Source organism: Aricia agestis, chromosome 10 (genome assembly GCF_905147365.1).
Source record: "Aricia agestis chromosome 10, ilAriAges1.1, whole genome shotgun sequence".
Classification (NCBI taxonomy): Eukaryota; Metazoa; Arthropoda; class Insecta; order Lepidoptera; family Lycaenidae; genus Aricia; species Aricia agestis.
In genome coordinates, this window is record NC_056415.1 from 5344418 (window position 1) to 5366162 (window position 21745).

Here is a 21745-nt window from a genome sequence, read left to right on the forward strand (position 1 = left end):
AATAGTAAAATTCAGCACATTCAATTTTGAAATATAGTAAAAACTAGAGACTTCGCCTTGCGGACAAGGCATCACAGCCTGTAAGTCATATACACATACTATAAAATTATCACTTATATTTTTTTTATCATTTTCCTTTTGAGCTCTGGCTAAATTTTTTTCTTTCAAATGCAGATCATATTGTACTTGTAAAAGCGTTTTATCTTCAACATTTGCGAAAGCTGTGCAGTCTTCACACTGGTCTTTTTTCGGTTTCCAAAAAGAAATGTTGAAGTCATTCACGAAGATATTATAGTACAGTTTATAAGAAAGATAACCTTTACCTTCAGCTTTACATTTATCGACGTAATCACGGTGCAAAGTAGCAATAGATCGGCTTCCTTCAATATACTCACGCTTAGAGCGAGCGCGACAGTAGTGGCTCTCAATCCTGGGTATGGAGTTAATGTGTTCCTTTGCCCTATCCTTCAAAGCAGCATCCAATTTAAATTGATTGCCATGTTTTCCTCGGTTATCTTGCATTTGTATTCCAGTAATTGATCCAGAAAATTTCTTTACAACAGTCCGAATGCTTTTATCTGATATAGCAAGTGTATTCATAAAGAATAACTTGCATACTCGAATGCGTTGATCGATTTTCGTTAAGTAATATGCGTGGTTTAAGTTTTGGCGGGTACTACCAACACGGATGTACCGATACTTTGGCTCAATGTTTGTCATATGGTTGTATATAAATTGCCTCTGAACGTTTAAATCACCAGTGTCCCAATAGGCATTAAATATGGCTAATCGTTCCTCAAATGAAAACACATTTTGACATTTAAATTTACACTTATCTGAACAAACAGGTCCCATATTTTTGGCAGCAATATTTTTTTTCGATTTAGACATAGTTGTGTGTGCCTTCCCGCTATTGATCAGAGTCTTGGTTTTGTTTCTTTTCCATGATTCTGGATTAGCTTTTCTTTTCCGACTAAGACGCTGAGGATCCACGCTAGCTGGTTCACTGCCAATGCTGGGTGACTGAATATTCACGCTGGGTGACTGATTATGACTGATGGATGGCTGTGTTTCTATATTAGGCGACTGAGTATCCAAATTGACTGGCAGATTATCATTGATGAGTAAGTGAGGTTCTACACGAGAAGGGCCCGGTTGGGGTGAAATACAAAATGGTTTGGCAATTACTTTTGACTGTATATCTCCTTCGGAATCAGAAGATTTTTCATGACTAGGTAGAAAGTTGGGATCTAAAACACTGTCATCAGAAGAAAAATCTGCAATTGATGAACTGCTGGATCTAGATGATCGGCTGGAATTGGTATCAGAATCATTATCAGAGTCGCTTGAACTGCTACTCGAGTCACTCTGTTCAACAACTATTTTTGGCCTATTTGTGTCTTTGGTATTCGTTACACAGCTTACTTCACTGTCTTCATCCTCTAATATTGATAGGTTAAGATCAGGTTGACTGTCTGCTATAGAATTTGTATCTGAAGAATCAATGGGTAACGTGTCGGGTAGACTGAGTGCAGCTGGAGTATTAAAGAAAGTTTTATTTTGCACATTATTATTGTGGCCAGGTAATGTTTGAACTTTTTCCGATTCTTGAACGGAGGTTGCCATATTCAACATTTTTCGTGCTCTATTCATTTTGTCAATCTGTAAAAAAAAAACATCTTTAACGTTTTATAACTAAAAAACATAAAATACACACAGTTATATTATACGTATATTATACAGTCCTTAGTACATACACACAATACATACATACACTAAAACATACACAATCAAACATAATCCTTAATATGACATTTTCAATACTAATTTGACAGGAATAACACCTTAATTATATTTAACAAATTTAAGCTACCACCTCATATTTAACATTCAAATTCACAGAAAATATTATGAGGCAATGCATTTTAATCACATATTTTTCAACATTTACGAATATCTACTCATATTATTATAGGTCGCTATAAACACTCACTGATATTATTTAAAAAACTTTAAATTAGTGACGAAAGCTACAGGGACAGGGCTTCAATTTAGTTTATATTATTAATTTACAAACAAATAAATACATTTGTATGATTTTTAAGTTAAAAATCACTGAAGTAATAAGAATAAAACAAAATTAACATCAAAATGGTCATTTTTATTTTTAAAATTGTAACGAAAACTAAAATTATTATCATGCAAAACGGCCATATTTCTGGCCTTCCCATTCTAGCACGCTAAAAATAATTATTTATTTCACTATAATTTAATGCAAAAGGGACGTATTTCAAAATATGCTACTGTTGTATTATAAAATATAATTATACTTAACTAATATTGGATTACAAAAAGGACGCATTTCAAATATGGCAATTTTGTATTACAAAATATAATAAAAAATACTAATGTTAGAATGCAAAACGGACGTTTTCCAATATATGGCACTTTTGTATTATATATTATGGTTACAAATACTAATGTTAGAATGCAAAACGGACGTTTTCCAAAATATGGCACTTTTGTATTATATATTATGGTTACAAATACTAATGTTAGAATGCAAAACGGACGTTTTCCAAAATATGGCACTTTTGTATTGTAAAATATAATCACACTTACCTGAAATTTTGAATCCAACACAGACGTATTTTGGATTGTGGCACTTTTTCACGCAACCGACGTGCGTTAGCGTTGAATCTCCGGGCGCAACTAACAAAATGGCGGTTTAGCACTGACATTACCTGTCAAAGTGAGCTAATGCAAAAATGGCGGTAAGTCAGTGTAGCCATAATATAAGCAAAAATGATGGGAGTTTTTTTTTTCACTATAAAATATAGTCGGTTCAGGTGTAATTTTTGCAATAAAACGATTTTCATTTTTTTTTAATTGTGGCCCTTTTGTATTCAAGGAGCGATTTGTTAAATGTAGTAAAATTTTTAAACCTTTAAGTCATTTTAGCAGGTATTTTCTCTGTTTATATTGTTTTACAAGCTCAGAATTTACACTGTTTTCTGTCAGTTATATTTTATCAGTCAAAAAAAAAAAGGAAGAAACAAAATCGTTGCGACAACCCTACTAAAAAACTTATGCACTTATGCACTAGGGTCCCCGCTCAGCTTTTGTAAGTCAATTTGTCAAGTGCCGTGTGCAGTAATGTGTCCCGCGAATTAATGGACAATTAATATTCGAGAGCTTTGCCTGTTTAGGTATTACCATATGTGAAAATGTACGAGTTTTTACTATTAAAATGTTGTATGGTAATTGTCGTAATTACTCTGATTGTTGCCTTAGGCATACAGTCACCTACATAAAAATTAAGTAACGCTATTTCAATTTTAAGTAATACTTGAAATCCTACTGTGATAATACACGCATTAAATGTAATTAGAATAATGAATATATTAAAATTAGAGTAGGCCTTGAAAATTAAATAGAACTGTATACACTTATTTTTTAGACTGTTTATTCCACAGCGAAGAAATATATAAATATTTTTATTACTGACGTAATTATTGCAGATATTTATACCCATATGTGTGTATTGCCTTTCTACGCAAATAACCAGAAAACACAAATCAATCATCAGCATATATCATTTATATCTATGTCAAAATTGACGGAACATTGTCCTGTCACTCCTGTCGCGGAACTGAGCAGCCTGTCAACTCAGTTGTTCCCTGTTTCTCAAAGTTAGGAAAACTAAATATTATATATTTGCATTTAATTTTAATATTATTATGTGTATTGTATTATATGGAAATATCACATTTCCATACAATTTACATAAAATTTCTGCGTTATAGGTTTATTTTGCATGTTGTTTGGCATATTTATTTTCCACCAAATTTTGTTTCAAAATAGAATTAAATATTTTAAGGAATATTTGGGTTATCTTGTATGAGCAAACTATTTCATTTTATTAAGAAAACATACACTGATTTAATTAACAACCTTAGATATTACATAAACACTGAACACTGAACATTAACAACCTAAGATATTACATAGACTAATAAAAAACTAGTAGATCCATCACAGAGGAATAACTAATACATGACAGTAAAAAAGTTATAGTAGGTACACTGTCAGAGTTGTACATTAACTGGCTTTATTGCCCGGGCAACTAGGTCCAAAATGTTAAAGCACAGCTCCAAGATGCTTCATTAATTGGCTCGTGATTAATATCATTACATCTGAACTTGTCGATGTGTCTGCCTCAGGAATATGCTCGGCCTTGTGATCGAAGATTATTAATTGACGATTGATCTTGAAATAAATTACTTTACATAATACCTCCTACCGACGTTGTTGTCATTTAAATGGCTGTGATATAAGCAAAGTTTTCTATTTTTAAAATCACACTTCTGAGGCACACACCACACACGAGATTCGGTGACATTTTGCTGAAACTATCTCCACCCTAATTGCTATGTCCACATTGTGCACTTTCCTCTTCAATTCTCGTCATTAACTTTAATATTGGCGCATTAAATAACTGAATGCATCAAGAAACGCAACGCCAATATTGTCATTTTTGAAGTTTCGGATACGGTCAGAGGGCATGCGTCGCGGGTATGTCTCACGTTAACTGTTGACAGCGCTATAACGCATGCCCTTGACGTTCAAAAAAAGGCACAGTGTGGACAAAGCTAATGACACACTACTGAATACAGACGGAAGGGGAATCAACTCCAACAATACTTCCCGTAATTTGTGCACGACATCTTAGCTTACGGACGGCCGAATTTTCAAAGCTCAAGATCTTTTAAGCTTATCTTCGGGTAAGCTACTTTAATTAATAATACCACATTTTGACCATAACATAATTTTATTTTTGAAAGATATAATAATAGAATCAAACAATTCAGATTGATGTACAAATATGTACATGAAATATAAATATAAACATGTGTACCTGTAATAATCACAATGTACGTTCTCGTTCAAACCTACAAAACAAAGAGGTAATTAACTAGTTCTATTTTAATTACAATATTTATGTTGTAAGTAATTATGTCCAGCTGTTGATGGATAAGTGTCAAATTATGCTACAAGTTACAAGTAAATTATTTGTATTAGGGTTGCTTCAATGTTAATACACAATTTTAAAAAGTTCAACAGAATTACATTTTTTATTTTATGAACTCAATTGATAATGTTTATGGGTTTTGAAAATTTTAGCATTCACAAATTGATTGAAGCTGTGAACGAAATGTTATTTAAAAAATATATTATATTGTGAGTCGACAGCCCTAGGCAGTGCTGTATGATTTTAACTATAGGTATTAAGTAGAGCTAAATACTTGAGGAGACCTCACATTTATTTTAATATTAATGACTATTTTAAGCAGACTCATGTACAGGTGCTTTGTTTATCTTAATTGCTTTATGTTTTCGTCAAAACATTAATTTGTATTATTGTATAATATTATCTACAACAACAAAATAAACTTAATTGTTGAAAATACCGAGTCTGACTTGTGAAATATTTTGTTAAATCGATGTCTAGCATACAACGTACAAGACAAAACAGCAATAATAATTCAATATTGTAAAATTTTAAAGATTCCGAAAGTGCTGTATCAATTCAGATGAATTTCGATAAAGAGGTCTACCTCTGTGTCTACATAGAGTTGTGTAACCTTGGTTAAGGCTTAAGCTAATTAAAGGTTCATAAGCTAGTTTTAGTCACGGAAAAAAGTACAATTTCCACGAGATTTTCCATGTAAGCACTACCTCATGATAGAATCAACTCCGTAGACAAAATCTTTAGTTGCAAAAAGTAATTAAATCTTCGCACGGAGGGCTTTAAGGTGACGCCGCATTAAAGTAAAAAACCGTTTTGGATTGGATTGCAATAGAACAGCAAAAAATGGAAAGGGCGTAAGCGACAAAATGGTTTTTATCGCGTAATTTAAAAACCATAAATATATTTTTTTATTTATTTAAATCAGGCTACGTAGGCCCATACAATATATACCTTAATGACTAACACACATAAAAATGATATAAACTTAACAACTACACATTATCACGAATTAACGGTGACGTGACGGGCGCTTCATTCCGGAGTCTCCCCCGGAACCTTCGGTAAACCACATCAGTCGGCCAGAATTCCTCCGCTTCAAAGGTCGGGAGAAAATGCGTCGGTACTCTCACCACAAAGGAACTGAAGTTGGCCTTGTGGCGAGACTGCAGACGCTCGACCCTCAAGTGGAGGGATGTCTTCTTAATGATGTAGTCCACGACGTCTTCGACCTCCATGGACCAGTGCAGGCGGGATATGTACAGGGGCGTCGCGGGGACCTCGCTCCGCAGACGCAGCTCAGGTACATATGGCGCGGTGCCACGATGGTTGCGGGCGGCGGGCTTCTTCTTCCTTATATTTCATATAAGCTATGGGCAAATAAAAGTGTATGCTTGAACCAATTTGTGTACAAATTTTGGCTGAAATCACTCTCCTTTGTTGACAAAATAGGAATCCTTTTTTTACAGAGGTATTTTTGATTGATCATTCTGTGTTATAAAAGTTATTCTATGGGTAATTCAAAGATAAAGACATGATGAATACTGACAATGAACTTTAATTTCTTAGCTTTAGTCATTTCTGAGAAAAATCGATATCGCTACCGCCAAATTATCCAGACGTCGCCTTAAAGTGTAGGCTTCTTTTGGCTGACGTTCAGTATGTACACATCGTGAACCGCTTCTTATACAATGGCACAACTTAACGTTTCTGGCATTTGGTACATATTTCGACGGGTGCAAAGTAAAAAAAGTCATCTGCAATTTTGAGTTTTTCGTTTTTTTGTAGAAACTAGCTTAAAATATCATGTTCTACAACATACCAAAAACAAAAATTCAAATATCACCTTATTTTTGGTACTTTTGTCACGTAAAAGAAGACATCTACTCTTGTTTTGTGAAATTGCACGATGTAGATGCGGATAACTACCGCTGGTCGTCTATACGCGGGACGCGCGGGGGTCATGTTATGCGGCATAAGCGGCTATCTGCCATATAGCTTTTTCTACGTTGCGATTGTGATTTAGATGTCTCAATTTACTTTTGCAAATTAGTATTGTTTATTATGTTTATGAGTACCTATTTATGTTAATTCTTATTGTTAGCTATATTAATTGACTTCTAATTTGTTACTGTTATTTTTTACTGTTTTTTCATGTTCAGAAAGTCCAAAACGACTTTTTAAAGAAGTTGAAAGTTTCCAGAACATAAGTGATAGATTTATAGAGCAAAATACTGTGTTGCCCGATGAAATTATTGAACATCTTATAGAAAACCTTGATGTGTCACCGATGAAGACAAATGAATATAAGTTAACTTTGTAAGATAAGTCCCCATGATCTGAATACTCTAGGCCAGTCACACCAGTTCACTCTCAGTCTGAAATATAAAATGATTTTGAAAATTTGTCGATCTCAGCAAATTAACAAATACGCCAACACCCTCAGAATACAGTTCATCACTTCAAGTCCGCCGCGTCCATTATCAGTATTAGATCAAAATATTATATATTCTTTTTTATTAAACAGATACTTTGATCTCATATAATCTATGACCTGCTTGAGTTTATTAACTCAAACAGGCCATCGAGTATATTGTCCCTCTCAAACTTTAAATCTTCTATAGACAACACCATTGATGCTTCTTCGGCAGTGGAGGCATCAAGTGAATGTTCTACGCCTTCCTCGTTAAACGGTAGAAAAAGACGTCAGTTAAATATTGATCTAAAGAAAAGGCGATTGAGAAATAAAGACACGTGTATTGATACGAGACGTAAATTACGACAAAATTTAGGTAAACAATTACATCAGTCCAGAAATGGTAAATTGCAACCTGCGTAACATCATATCCCGGCATTTGCAAGTTCTCGCGAAGTTTTTCTATTAACTTATCTTTGACCGGTTTTGGGATCTCTGTGATCACGAGAAGCAATTGAGAAATCGTTGAAATAAAATTTCATTTTGTGTTCTGAAGAATCGTATGCACCCCTCCGATGGTGTAAAACGTCCGGCGATGCTTATGATGTTATAATGAACCCATCATGCTTACAAGTGCCAAGTACAAAGACTTAATAAGCCTCTGCCTAAATTATAATAATTTACAACATAGTTCCTGTACTGATAATGATACTGAATAATTTTTAAATTAGTTTAAAATAATTAAAGTATTGACACAGAATTTCATTTTTGTTGTGAGAAAATACGATTTTTACGAAAGTAAATGAATGATTCCTAAGTATATCCATACTAATATTATAAATGGGAAAGTATGTTTATTTATTTATTTGTTTGTTTGTCCTTCCTTCACGCTCTAACGAAGAAACAAATCGTATTGTTTTTTGGCATAAACTTAATTGAAAGGATGAAAAGTAACATAGGCTACTTTTGGTCTTGGAAAAACATCATGTTTCTAAGGGAGCTTACGGGAATATTTGCAATTTACGCGATTTTCAAATTCCACGCGAGCGAAGCCGCGAGCAAAAGCTAGTATTTCATATTTTAACTTCCTTCTAAATCGTGTACCTTGCACCGAATCGACAACGTAGAAAAAGATATCTACGCAATTATGTTCTGAACTTGGTGTGTTTAAGATGTAAAACGTTTAACTACATATTTTAATAATATAACTTACTTTTAATAATAATTTTAATAATATAAAGTGTTACACTTTACGTAGTTACTGATAATCGTACTAGTAATCGGTAAAAATACTTCAATAAATATAATTTTTAATTCCCACGTAGAAACGACCAAGTGGTAGTTAACTCAGTTGTCATATTTTCAAGCGCAATGTAGATGCAGACAACTACAATATCTCGTAAATTAAACATAATTAGAAGAAATTAAATATACATGTGGATTCATTAATAAATAATGAAACAATGATGAAAATTTCAATAAATTTGATCGGAAATTGACAAAATGGGAGCATTTTTTCCTATTATGCGCTCTCCTGAAAAGTTGCTGTTTTGTAGATGACTCTTTTTACTTTGCACCCGTCGATTTAGTGTGACAAGGTCCCGGTCGTCATATAAAAAACGTTTTCGTCTAAATAAATGCCAAGGTACAAAAAATAAACATTCTTATCTCGTACCTGATTTTAATGCGACGACAGATGGCGATTTAACCGCCACTCAAATAACGATTAAATGTAAATTATCCTGTGTGTCTTTACATACAATGCTATTTAGCCATTATTTTAAGTTTATCTCAAGTTAATGTATTACAGCTGAATGAGTGCCAAACGAGATATATCAATCTGATGCACTCAGAGACATTTAATGTTGATTAAACTTTAACTTAATGAAGAGTTTGACAAATAATGTATGGGCCTTATGTCAAAATGTTCATTTGATAACAGTAAAGTAATTGATGTTCGTCTCTGAGTGCGGCAGGTTAAATGTATAAGAAAACTACTAGAAAGCCGTTCTAAAAGAATTTGACTGATTCCTTCTTAATACGACCTTTGCCAAAATAATTTGATATAATTCCTAAGATAAACGTGTACGACGTGGGAGAGCCATGCTTCGGCACGAATAGGCCGGCTCGACCGGAGAAATACCACGGGCTCACAGAAAACCGGCGTGAAGCAGCGCTTGCGCTGTGTTTCGCCGAGTGAGTGAGTTTACCGGAGGCCCAATCTGCTACCTTTTTCCCTTTCCTACCCTCTCCAATTTCCTTCCCTACCCTCCCCTATTCCCTTCCCTACCCTCTCCTATTACCCTATTCCCTCTTGAAAGGCCGGCAACGCACAGGCAGCTCTTCTGATGCTGCAAGTGTCCATGGGCGATGGAAGTTGCTTTCCATCAGGTGACCCGTTTGCTCGTTTGCCCTCTTATTTTATAAAAAAAACACATGTATAATCCATATTATATCAAGTAAGTGGTCCATATTTATGATTAGATACATTGTCAAGGCGCCAGACAAATACTTAGGCATTGCATCAGTTATGTGGAATTGTATGAATAACCAGTTCCAAGAGCTTAGTGAATACTAAAGACCCGCGTGAATACGATAACAATCGTTCAAGTTGTTTGTTACTTTGTGGCACTCATAACAGCTTAGTACTTAGTTTACAAATTGTGGTACATGTTAAGTATAAATGTAAGGTTTTACGACCTCTATGGCTCAGTTGGTGGGCTATTGGTAGCACAAGCCGGGGGTCGTGCGTTCGAATCCCGCCGACGGAACAAAAAGTTTTCAAAGTTCTTGGGTCATGGATGTGTATTAAATATGCGTATAATATAATAAAAATCTTAAATATGATATGTATAGTATTTTTATACTAAATATTTAATACTTTTGTGTTAAATATTTTTCCGTTGTCTGGTACCCGTAACACAAGTCCTTCAGGTACTTAGCACGGGGCCAGACTGACGTGGTGTGAAGCGTCCATAGATATTATTATTATTATAAAAGGTCCAAACGACTTTCTGATACATTAATATTTATCAATATATAAAAAAAGTAATTTATTTTAAAGTTATATAATCAAGTCAAAGAACAATAAAAATGAGAACATTTTGCAACGAAATACAAATCGTCTCTTATTTTTAGTCTTGATAAAATATTAGATTAAATTAGATCGCATGAAAGGTTGAATTTAATCAAAGAAAAAACGAGTGAGCTATAGACCATACAACTAAAGCAAAACTTCTTGAGCTCCATATTAAAGCAAAAGCTCAATAATAGAGTTGTTAACATAAACAATGATTGTTTTTATACCTGTAACTAACTGCTTACATAATTAACTACTATCTGTCTACATTTTATTGCAGTCCCTGAATTGAAAAACATTACCATAACCAGAGCTCCTAGCCAAAACGTTTTCTTTATCGCTTCTTTATAGAATCGCCGATCAAAATGTATGGAATTGACATAAACGTTTGATGATAATATAAAGTCGACGTTCGACTCATGTTATGTTAATGCGATACATTTTGATCGGCGATTCTATAAAAAGCCATGAAGAAAACGTCTTAGCTAAATGCCTGCTGCTGTAAATCAAGGGATTTGTCATCATAATGTTATTCAATGCGAGTTGAAGTTACGGTAGGCATGCATAAATAAGCAGAATTGGCAACAAAAAAGCATTGCCCAAGTCAGTCGGCGAAAGGATTTAACCGATTTAGTATGAACGATGATAAAAGAGTTATATAACTTGAATGACTTTGGGTCCATAAACCGCGAGGGTCATTAGGAAACAATTGCGCTGTTTAATATAGCATTGGCATCCTCTATACGACTCTATGCTGTAAAGCACAATTATTAACGTCCTATATGGAAAATATTATGCTACGTCTATTTATGCAAGTCGAAGGCTATAGAAAAATACTTTAAGTGTTGTCAAAAATGTTTTTTAAGTACCACTTATTTTCTCTATACATTTTTGATATTTAAATATATAAGCATTGAAAATAGATAAAAATTGAAACACAACATTAAAAATATTTTCTGATATGTAATAATATGAATTCCATAAAGATGACTGCATTCTTCGAATATCACAATTAGAATAACAAAAGAATTCGTAATTCATGTATATAGATTATTATATTATATCTTAAGTTGGGTGTTAGGCATACCTACTATATTAAAGAGTATTTGTTACTCGTACATTATTAAAAACCTGTAGATAATTATGATCACGCTTGCTTAATACATATTTAAAGGCTACAACAAAAACCACTAGCACCAGTCATTCCTACTGATTGTTATTATGTAAATTAGTTCGTGTGATATCCAGACGCATTAATCTAGACTAATCTCTAGGTTGTTGATCTTCACTTTCTCAGAATTGAAAATGTCAACGCCATATAGATAAAAAGTGATGAAATTGGGTACGAGTAATGAGACATAATTTATCGTTGTATTAAAATTACATGTCGGTCCGTAACTTCATCTGCAAAGGTACAGCTGAATCTCAGCAAGTCTAATTTCACACGAGATGATATTTCAAAAAGACCTTTGAAATACCCTCTTTTCAACAAATAAATAATCTTCAAAATCGGTTCACAAACGCCACAGTTATCCGCGAACAGACATAAAATGAAAAATATACATATACCGGTCGAATAGAGTCTACCGTTTTTTAAGTCGATAAAAACATGTTATATTTGAATATACCTGCTATCATAATAACTAGCATTTTGTACATAACATTCCAGTAGACCCTCGTTAATCCGGCCACTGGCTAATCCGGCGCCCCTCGTAATCCGACACCGCCTATCACTGGTTAATTTAGGTACATAAACATTATTTTCGCCAATCTTGATTTAGATACGTAATACGAAATTGAAAACTAAGCGACAAACGTCCAGAAATAAAAGCTTTGCACTCGAGGCTGCTTTAAGCTGGGTACTATATATCTTTCATCATATATTAGCCTATATTCGTCCACTGCTGGACATAGCATAGCATGCATTGTCCTAACTAAACTTGGAAATAACATGTTTCCAACGCGGGAATCGAACCCACGACCTCCGAGTCAAGAGCCGCGCTCTATACCACTAGACCACGGAGGCGTAACGCAGGAGGGAGAGGATTAGGATTAGGACAATGCAGGCTGATCACCTGATTGTCTGACAAGTAAGATGATCCATGCGTTGGATGGGCATGTGAAAAGTCGGTCCTGCGCCTGATCTCTCGCCGGTCGTGTCGGTCTTCCGTCCCACTGGGTTATGAGAGTAAAAGGAATAGAGAGTGCTCTTGTGTACTGCGCTCACACTTGGGCACTATAAAATTACTCCTGCGTAGCTGGCCTGGTTTCAACGAAACCGGCCACCGTCACCGAAACCGGTGTGGGAGCTATTATTATTATTATTACTCACAAATTACTTATTACAATATAACAGTTTAATGATGTTTTGATTTAAGTAAGATGCCACTTACACCGTACACTTTAGGTTGTCAAGGCGTATCTAATGAGCCAAAATTGAGATGAATAGTGTAGACGAGCCACGAGCTTATAACAACATACCTACTTAATCCCTAAACGTGACTGTCACGGTATAGTTCTCTACTGTTTGACATAAAATATTTTTAGAATTATTGCTTCCTTAAAATCCATACTAATATTATAAATGAGAAAGTATGCCTGTCTGTCTGTTTGTTTTCTGTTACCTCATCATGCCCAAACGGCTGAAGGGGTTTTGCTGAAATGTATGAAAATACTTTCGAATCCCAAGAAAGGAAACTTTTTATCCCGGAACAAAACTACTTTTCCCGTGCGATAAACGAATTTTGCCGTAACGGAGTTGCGGGCGTTATCCATATCTATATACTAATATTAAAAATGCGAAAGTGTGTCTGTCTCTCTGTAACCTCTTTACGCTTAATAAAATTTGGTATGGAGACAGTTTGAGTCCCGGTAATGGACATAGGATACTTTTTATCCCGGAAAAAATTACGTTTCCCGCAAGAAAAACGAATTTTGCTGCAACGGAGTAGCGGGCGACATCTAGTCTAGTGTAAATATAATAGTAGTCTTTATGTCACTCGAATCGAGCGCACAATATCAGTCAATTATTTAATTCCATTCTTTGTCAAGAACACACATTTGACACACTTGCTAAAGTTAATTGAAATGTCAGTGTCAAAAGTGACAAAAATTGTTGTGATTTCATTGCGTTTATGACATGTTAGTGATTGCAATAATAAACATAATATATTTAAATAGTAATGTAGTAGCTGCTTAATAATTCTTATTATTATTATTCATTTAAATGTTCATCATTTTTTTTAATGATATAAGGGGGCAAACGAGCAAACAGGTCACCTGATGGAAAGCAACTTCCGTTGCCCATGGACACTCGCAGCATCAGAAGAGCTGCAGGTGCGTTGCCGGCCTTTTAATAGGGAATAGGGTAATAGGGGAGAAGGGACGGAAAGGGAATAGGGGAGGGTATGGAAGGGTAGGGGATTGGGCCTCCGGTAAACTCACTCACTCGGCGAAACACAGCGCAAGCGCTGTTTCACGCCGGTTTTCTTTGAGGACATGGTATTTCTCCGGTCGAGCCGGCCTATTCGTGCCGAAGCATGGCTCTCCCGCGTAAACATTTTCGAAGAAGAACATTTTTTACCAGCATATTTTGATATGACGTGTGCAACATGTCAGATATTGGCGAATCGTTTACTTCATGTATTGAATTGTGATAATTATTCCCTTTTCAAATATATTTAATAATGGCCATCTGTTTAGCAATAAGGGCCCTGATCTAAATAAAAAATGAAGAAATTGATAGGCGTAAAACTTTGTACACTCCATTAACCAATACCGTATGGCAGAGATTACGCGGAAAATCGATTATTCCATAAATTTATAGTTGTTTCTTAAGTGAAAAACTATAGATCTCGTGGTTTGTAAATTAAGTAATTGACTTTTGTACCATCTATTGTCCGCCACCTTCGTCATTTGGTCATATTATACCTGACATATACTAATTATCTATGCTACCTTTGGTCGTCGTTGCCATAGCACCGGACTTATTTACTTTACTTCATAATTATTCTTGACAAATAAAGCACTACGATACAAAATGCTATTTTAACTACACAACAATACCAATTTAATGTTAGTTGGGATCTCATTCTGTCGGAAAGACTTGACTTATCGTGATTAAATGTAAAACCTATGCAGGTTTGGGAGGAGGTTATATTATGTTTGTCTGTTTATATTTGACGATAATTAGGATTTTGAGCGGCCTTGTTGCAGTTTTAGGATACATAAACTTTACTAGCGTAGACAATAAAGATAATTTATAATAATTTAAATTGTGATAATTTAGGCATTTTAGTATGACATTCTTTATCTTAACATATTTTATTAAATGTATTTTGTTGCAAGACGTAACTCATAATAAATAACGTAAATTAACTTCATTGTTAATTTGTTACGGTAAATTAAGGTTAATTAACATAACTGTTTTGGATGGTTGTATATGCTAGCCATAATAGGATGACAAAGCCTCTTATAATTTAAATAAGATAAACTTCAACAATGCAACGACAAGGCCATTTAAAGAAGAAAAAAGTGTTGCAAGTGAGCAAAATGTTAGTTTTAATTAGTCTTTAGAATTCTTTTGTATAACTATTTAACCCATCAAGCCCCATAAGCTCACCGGTGAGCGAGACACAATAGAATAACAATAGTCGATTTCCAAGAATCCACGATCGAAGGATTAAGTTTAGTTTGGACATAATTTGAGTCCCGGGTACTATTTTTTTTTTATAAAATGAGGGGGCAAACGAGCAAACGGGTCACCTGATGGAAAGCAACTTCCGTCGCCCATGGACACTCGCAGCATCAGAAGAGCTGCAGGTGCGTTGCCGGCCTTTTAAGAGGAAATAGGGTAATAGGGGAGGGTAGGGATGGGAAGGGAATAGGGGAGGGTAGGGAAGGGAATAGGGTAGGGGATTGGGCCTCCGGTAAACTCACTCACACGGCGAAACACAGCGCTAGCGCTGTTTCACGCCGGTTTTCTGTGAGAACGTGGTATTTCTCCGGTCGAGCCGGCCCATTCGTGCTGAAGCATGGCTCTCCCACGTATAAATCCCACTAGAAATTGTTTCAGGTACTTGTCAGAAAAAAAACACGTTTCTCGCCAGATAAAATAATTTTGCTTTAAATATTTGAATTTAGAATTTAAGAAGAGATTAATTAAAAATGTTATAATAAGATATCCATTAAATAAGAAATAATATAATATTAAACGTAGAAACATAAATCATACATTCGCTATTTTATTACTAAGTTTAATCTAATTACTTCTAGATATATTGTGTAACAATTTAATATAGCGATTAATAGAGTCAACATTTTGGCCGCGTTACATACGAAATTATTTTAAAGGTCGATGTATAATTTAGCCTATCTATCATAAGCGACATTCTACGTACCATAATATTATGTCATCATAATAATATAATTATTAAACTAAAGGGATTCGAACATTTTTGTATGGAGCCTAGCATATCTACTATCTAGCCGCCGGCCATTTTGATTTTTTTTTCAAAATTTCCGAGCAAGATAAAAAAATTTGAAAAAAAATCAAGATGGCCTATGCCACAAAGGTTCGTGTACCCCTACATATATACTCCTACTATATAGTGCATAACTATGAGGACACAAGCGTAATTGTTTTTCACTTTAAATTTGGAAACTTGGAAGTATTCCAAGCTAGAATTAACATTTCTATTTTACGAGTATTTTTATATTAATTGTGATTTGCGTTAGATATTCTTCTTAACATTTGAATAACTTAGTTGTACTATGACGTGCCTTTGTATAACCACAGATTTATTTTTTAAATCTAATTTTGTATTTCATATAATACTAGCTGTCCCGGTGAACTTCGTGTCACTTTAAAACCTTCCCTGGACTTCTACGAATATTTTAAAACTAAAATCAGCCCAATCCGTTCAGCCGTTTTCGAGTTTTAGCGCGACTAACACATTTGAAAATCCATTTTTTTATTATACTAGCTGTCCCGGTGAACTTCGTGTCACTTTAAAACCTTTCCTGGACTTCTACGAATATTTTAAGACTAAAATCAGCCCAATCCGTTCAGCCGTTTTCGAGTTTTAGCGTGACTAACACATTTGAAAATCCATTTTTATATATAAGATAAGATAAGATTATTATTCTGTCGACTCGACTTACTTGACGACTTGTTTGACTTTGAATATTATATGGGAATCGTATTCAAATTCAAAATCAAATCTACGCTATGCTTACATCAATTAATAACAATTTAAGCCATTCATGTGTTGAAAGCTAATTTTGTGATTCAAAACTAAATTTGCTTATATTCGAATAGCTTTTAATGATTACAATCATATAATATTAGATTTGAGGTACAGCACTTTTTATGCAAAAGGCTTAAATAAACACATTAAAGTTTCCATGGATCTAGATATTATTATTTAGTTACTGGTGCATCGTTTTTTCATCAGCACAAGCATCGTTTTTTTTTCTGACTCCGCACAGACATTTCTCCAGTGATATATTCAGAACTAGATGACGCCCGCAAACTCCGTTACGCCAAGACTAAGGTATCGCGCGGATACCGTACGTTTTTCCGGGATAAAAAACATCTTATGTTCTAACTGGGACTCAAAGTATATTCATACCTTTCAGCAAATTCTGTTTCGCGGTTTGGGCGTAAAGATGTAACAGACATACACATTTTCGCATTTATACAATTAAGTAGGTGTGAATACTTCAAGGAATTGACTTATATTCATTAACCTAACCGTACTTATTGGTATATAGTTTCATCATTTGTCATTTTTGCCACAATAATGGTACAATCGTGTACAAATATTTGAAGACTACGTCAGCCCATCGGGACTGTCGAGCCTTGACCGCCGCCCACCGCCTGACAGTTTGATGTTATGACAATATTAATGACGATATACAGTTGACATTTATAAGTAATGCTAGTATTAGTAACGGTAATGAGGATTATGTTGGACCATGAAATCAGCTTCGTTGGAGGTAAAATCTCAGAGGAGATTTTACTAAGCACTATCGAGCATAGACGGGTGCATTGGTGATCTATACAAATATTATTATAAATGCAAAAGTTTGTCTGTTTGTTACCTCTCCAAGCCCAAACTACTGTACTAATTTTGCTGTTCGGCATAGAGATACTTTGACTCAAGGGATACATAGGATACTTTTTAGCTCAAAAAAATTGACGGTTTTGTCGTGAAAAACGAATTTTGCTGCAACTCACAATAGAGTCGCATGCGTCATCTAGTAATAGCATAAAATATGCCTCCGTGGACCAAGAAAAATATTATTTATCGTTCTCGATCATATTCTATTCCGATTATTGTTTGACAGGAAATGTAATTTGTAGGTTAGTGTCTAAACACACTAGGCCGAAGTCAAACGCATACAATATACGGACGGAACGCGATGGAATAGTGTGTCATCGGTAATTTAAAATACATTGCGGGCGTAATCACGCGGAATTTCCGCCGCGTAACTTCGGCTGAGTGTGTTTAGACACTTAGATGTTATATCACGGTCCTGCAGTGAATCAATAGTCGCCAGTTGTGTGGGCTATTCGTCCCCCTGAATTAAAAGAGTAAAGAAAGATAAAGCACTTATTTTATTACTTTTATAAGCTACACTTGGGGACCATAAAAAGTTTATGCGTCTGTTTTTAATACAATAAGGGAGCATTCTGATTCTAAATCGGAAAAAGCAACCATTGATAAATAAATTTAAATCGGTGTAACCTTTTGCGATGTAATATTTTCCTCTCACCTGAATACATTTTTAATTATTGTGACTGAATCAATAAATGCTACATTTTATTACAAATCACAGTCGCTACCATAAGTGCAACTATGTATTTTATTATAATTTATATAACGCATATTAAATGATAATAAATTGTTATTTACCATTTACGATATAACGATCAAATGGTTAACATTTTAGTGGAGGTGTGATTATTACATTTTATAAGCTTTTTACAATTATCATTTCCAATGTTTGTTTATATTAATTTCTCAAAGGTGACTGACTGACTGACATAGTCATCTATCAACGCACAGCTCAAACTACTGGACGGATCGGGCTGAAATTCGGCATGCACGTAGATGTTATGACGTAAGCATCCGCTAAGAAAGGATTTTGATCAATTCTACCCTCGAAGGGATAAAATAGGGGATGAAAGTTTGTATGATATTTTGTCAATTTTAAACCGATTGGGCTGAGACTTTGATACCTAATTTATAATGATACTACTTAACTAGAGCGAAGCCGCGGGCAAAAGCTAGTGTTTTATAACTTTTTAATGTAAATACGTATTTAAGGCTAGACCGCACTGAAGTAACACGACACGACGATCCACGTTCCATAGATGTAAGATTCATGTTTCAAACGCCAGTTCTATAGAACGTGGAGTGTCGCGTGGTGTGGTCTCACCTTTATTTTAAAACACACAGAGTCTGGGTAAAGTAATCATTTTGAACTTACAAAATTTTCACAATCACGTGAAACTCGGTACATTTTCTTTTAAGCTATCCAGTTATTTTGTAATCTCATGCAGTGGCGAAATGTTGCAACTAGAAATGCTCAGCAAATGAGCTTTTACGGCTAATTGTATGTCATATGAATCACCGAGACTGGCTAATTATTATGAAATTGTGCAAAAAGTGACTACACACGTGGTAAGACTTAGATGACATATACCAGGCATTTATATTATACACTATACAGTATACGCTAGTGCGTATTATAATGTATAATATTATATACTTAAAATAATTATACACAATATAAATATAATACAGTACGTTATAACGCAGCTGTGTACCTTAGATTAAACTCACTCAAAAAAAGCAATGATTTGCTTTGATGAAAAATATCTGAGTGCTTAGAAGATAAAATAATGCATTTGCCAGTTTCGATAACAAAGTTAGATGTTAAAAATGTATGGGATATGACAACGCGTCGCTAAGTTTCATGACGCTTGAGATGCGTCATCATATTACATACATATTTGACATTTATCTTCGTTATCAAAACTAGCAAATACATAATAAGTATCTACAAAGCACTCAGGAATCACATGTCTTGACCTAACTCGAAAACTAAAGTAAAAGCATTGCAGTTGCTGCCTTTTATCAAATTTATAATTTTGATTTTAAATAATACAAAGAAGTTACAATCTAATATTCTTGGTATTTACAGCAATAATAATAATATTGTCTAGAAAAAAATTGCCGGCTTTAAAGTAATGTTAAGATTTCTTGCACATTAGTGAATTGTGATATTATCTTATTAGCGATCTCATATCATGATATGCAATATATTGCGAAAAGCATTAGCTTACTGTTAAAATTATTACTTTATGATCAATTACTAACTTTTTTTCTATTTGTTACAGAAGCGATAGAGTACTGGCGATAACATAACCAATCAGAGGCAGCCATGAAATCCTCGCTGAGTAAACAGGTACAGTCGAAAACGCATTTTTTCTGTAATCTACATATTATAATAATGATAATTATAAACAAAGAGATCTTAAATAATTATCCATATCCATTATCCATACTTATATTATAAATGCGAAAGTGTGTCCGTCTATCTGTCTTTTTGTCTGTCTGTTACGTCCTCACGCCCGCTGAACCAATTTTGCTGAAATTTGGTATGGAGATACTTTAAGTCAAAGAAAAGGACATAATATGTCCTTTCCCGGGACTTCCCGGGATGAAAGTATCATAATAATAATATTATTATGATACTTTTCATCCCGGGAAAATGTACGGTCCCCGCGCAATAAACAAATTTTGGCGTAAGGAATTGCGGTTATCATCTAGTCTAGAATAATAATAAATTCACTTAGTAGAGAAAGCGAATACGGAAAAGACTTCAACGCATATACACACGTTGAATTCTTTGCTGTGCCAATTTTCGTAAAAATATAATATTATAATTAATTTTAATCGCTTGCTTTTTCTTTATTATACTTAAGTAATAAATTAATAATCTATTTTTTTTTTATTTTTTTTATTTTATTATTGTGATGATGAATGTCCAAAGTATACCTCGCAATTTAAGCCACATAATAATTATAATGTTTCGCGTTAATGCGGAAAAAAAATGGCAGACATAATACATAATACACTAAGGACAGTACACGTCTTAACTAAAAACTTTTTTGAATAAGCTGTTAACCAGAATAATAAAATTCTCTTCTCTTCTCTCTAATCTTGTTCATGTATTTACTCAAATAGATGCGTATGCGAACTAAAGAATATTTTTAACGAGATAACTGCTAGTAAATTCCAAACAATCGGTCGCATCGTAGATAAGGTTCTGGAGTAACATATTTCTCACATTTTATCTGCGATCTTGAACTAAATACATACATTAATCGTTCCAACAACCTTAAAAACGATGCTGGTTGTCATAATTTTTTAATTAGTCTTATCTTAGCTCTCAATTGGTTTTAAAATCAAGAGGCATGGGATACATCAATGTTTTTTTTTTTTTTTTCTTAATTTTGGTCATTTCAATTATTGAAATTTTTTGAGCACATTTAAATTAAGGTTTGCCTCGTGGAAATTTTTGGTAATATATAGGAAGGAAATGTCAGATTAAATAAAATATTTTAAACAAATAATATGTAATTACAAATACCTTAATAATTTGTGGTTTTTTATGTGGTTTTTGTGTTACATTTTATAGGTAGTTATTACGCAAAATACGTTTGTAATGTATTGGAATTTATTGTAATATTCAATAACAAAAAAAATATATATTTAATTTAAATTAGAATTGTGTTTCTGGTTGTACTCGTACTTGGGTAATGTTAAATTGCCTAGGAAATTTGTTAATAAAATCATCAAGATCGTCGGATAAAGCTCAAGATTCATAAAACGTTGGAAAAGATAGTCGCGAGGGAAACGTAACCTTAAAACAATGGCGATTGTACCGCTGTAATACAAAACATATATTTACCAAATTGAATTATTGCATTAGATGGTTTTGCTAATTGAATTGCGACTTTATGACGTTGCAATAGAGTGTAATATTACAGTTGGGTTTATCTAGAGGCGGTAACTGAGTTTAGTTTATGGTTTAGCCGCCGTGTTAGCTCGTGCTCGTAGTTAATACATTTTCAACACCTAGTTTATTGTCCATATGCTAGAGTTATTGCTGCACTAGATATTTTTAAAGACCGTAAATATTATTA

At 34.1% G+C, this 21745-nt stretch overlaps 2 protein-coding genes across 2 annotated transcripts in view; one reads left to right on the forward strand and one right to left on the reverse strand.

Moving 5' to 3' along the window:
- Nucleotides 1–21745, forward strand: part of LOC121731082 — a 52525-nt gene that overhangs the window by 26181 nt on the left and 4599 nt on the right. The window contains exon 2 of the mRNA XM_042120416.1: nucleotides 19934–20001. Within this exon, the coding sequence (XP_041976350.1) occupies nucleotides 19978–20001 (24 nt within the window). The 5' untranslated portion in view covers nucleotides 19934–19977. The remainder of the gene's footprint in view (nucleotides 1–19933; nucleotides 20002–21745) is intronic.
- Nucleotides 44–2738, reverse strand: LOC121731164 (clumping factor B-like). Its single transcript, XM_042120521.1, has 4 exons — nucleotides 2623–2738; nucleotides 681–1662; nucleotides 396–578; nucleotides 44–78 (listed from the first exon to the last, which is right to left on the reverse strand). Exons 2-4 carry the CDS (start codon nucleotides 1651–1653, stop codon nucleotides 44–46), a joined length of 1191 nt encoding a protein of 396 aa, XP_041976455.1. The 5' UTR covers nucleotides 1654–1662; nucleotides 2623–2738.

Excerpts from the sequence above, each read along its gene's own strand:
- LOC121731164 (XM_042120521.1), bottom strand. The coding sequence starts at position 1,653 with ATGAATAGAGCACGAAAAATGTTGAATATGGCAACCTCCGTTCAAGAA. Across the intron at positions 579-680 it reads GTATCGGTACATCCGTGTTG|ATAAAAGCATTCGGACTGTT; the intron begins GTAGTACCCGCC and ends TTGCTATATCAG. Across the intron at positions 79-395 it reads CTGTCGCGCTCGCTCTAAGC|GCTGTGATGCCTTGTCCGCA; the intron begins GTGAGTATATTG and ends TATGACTTACAG.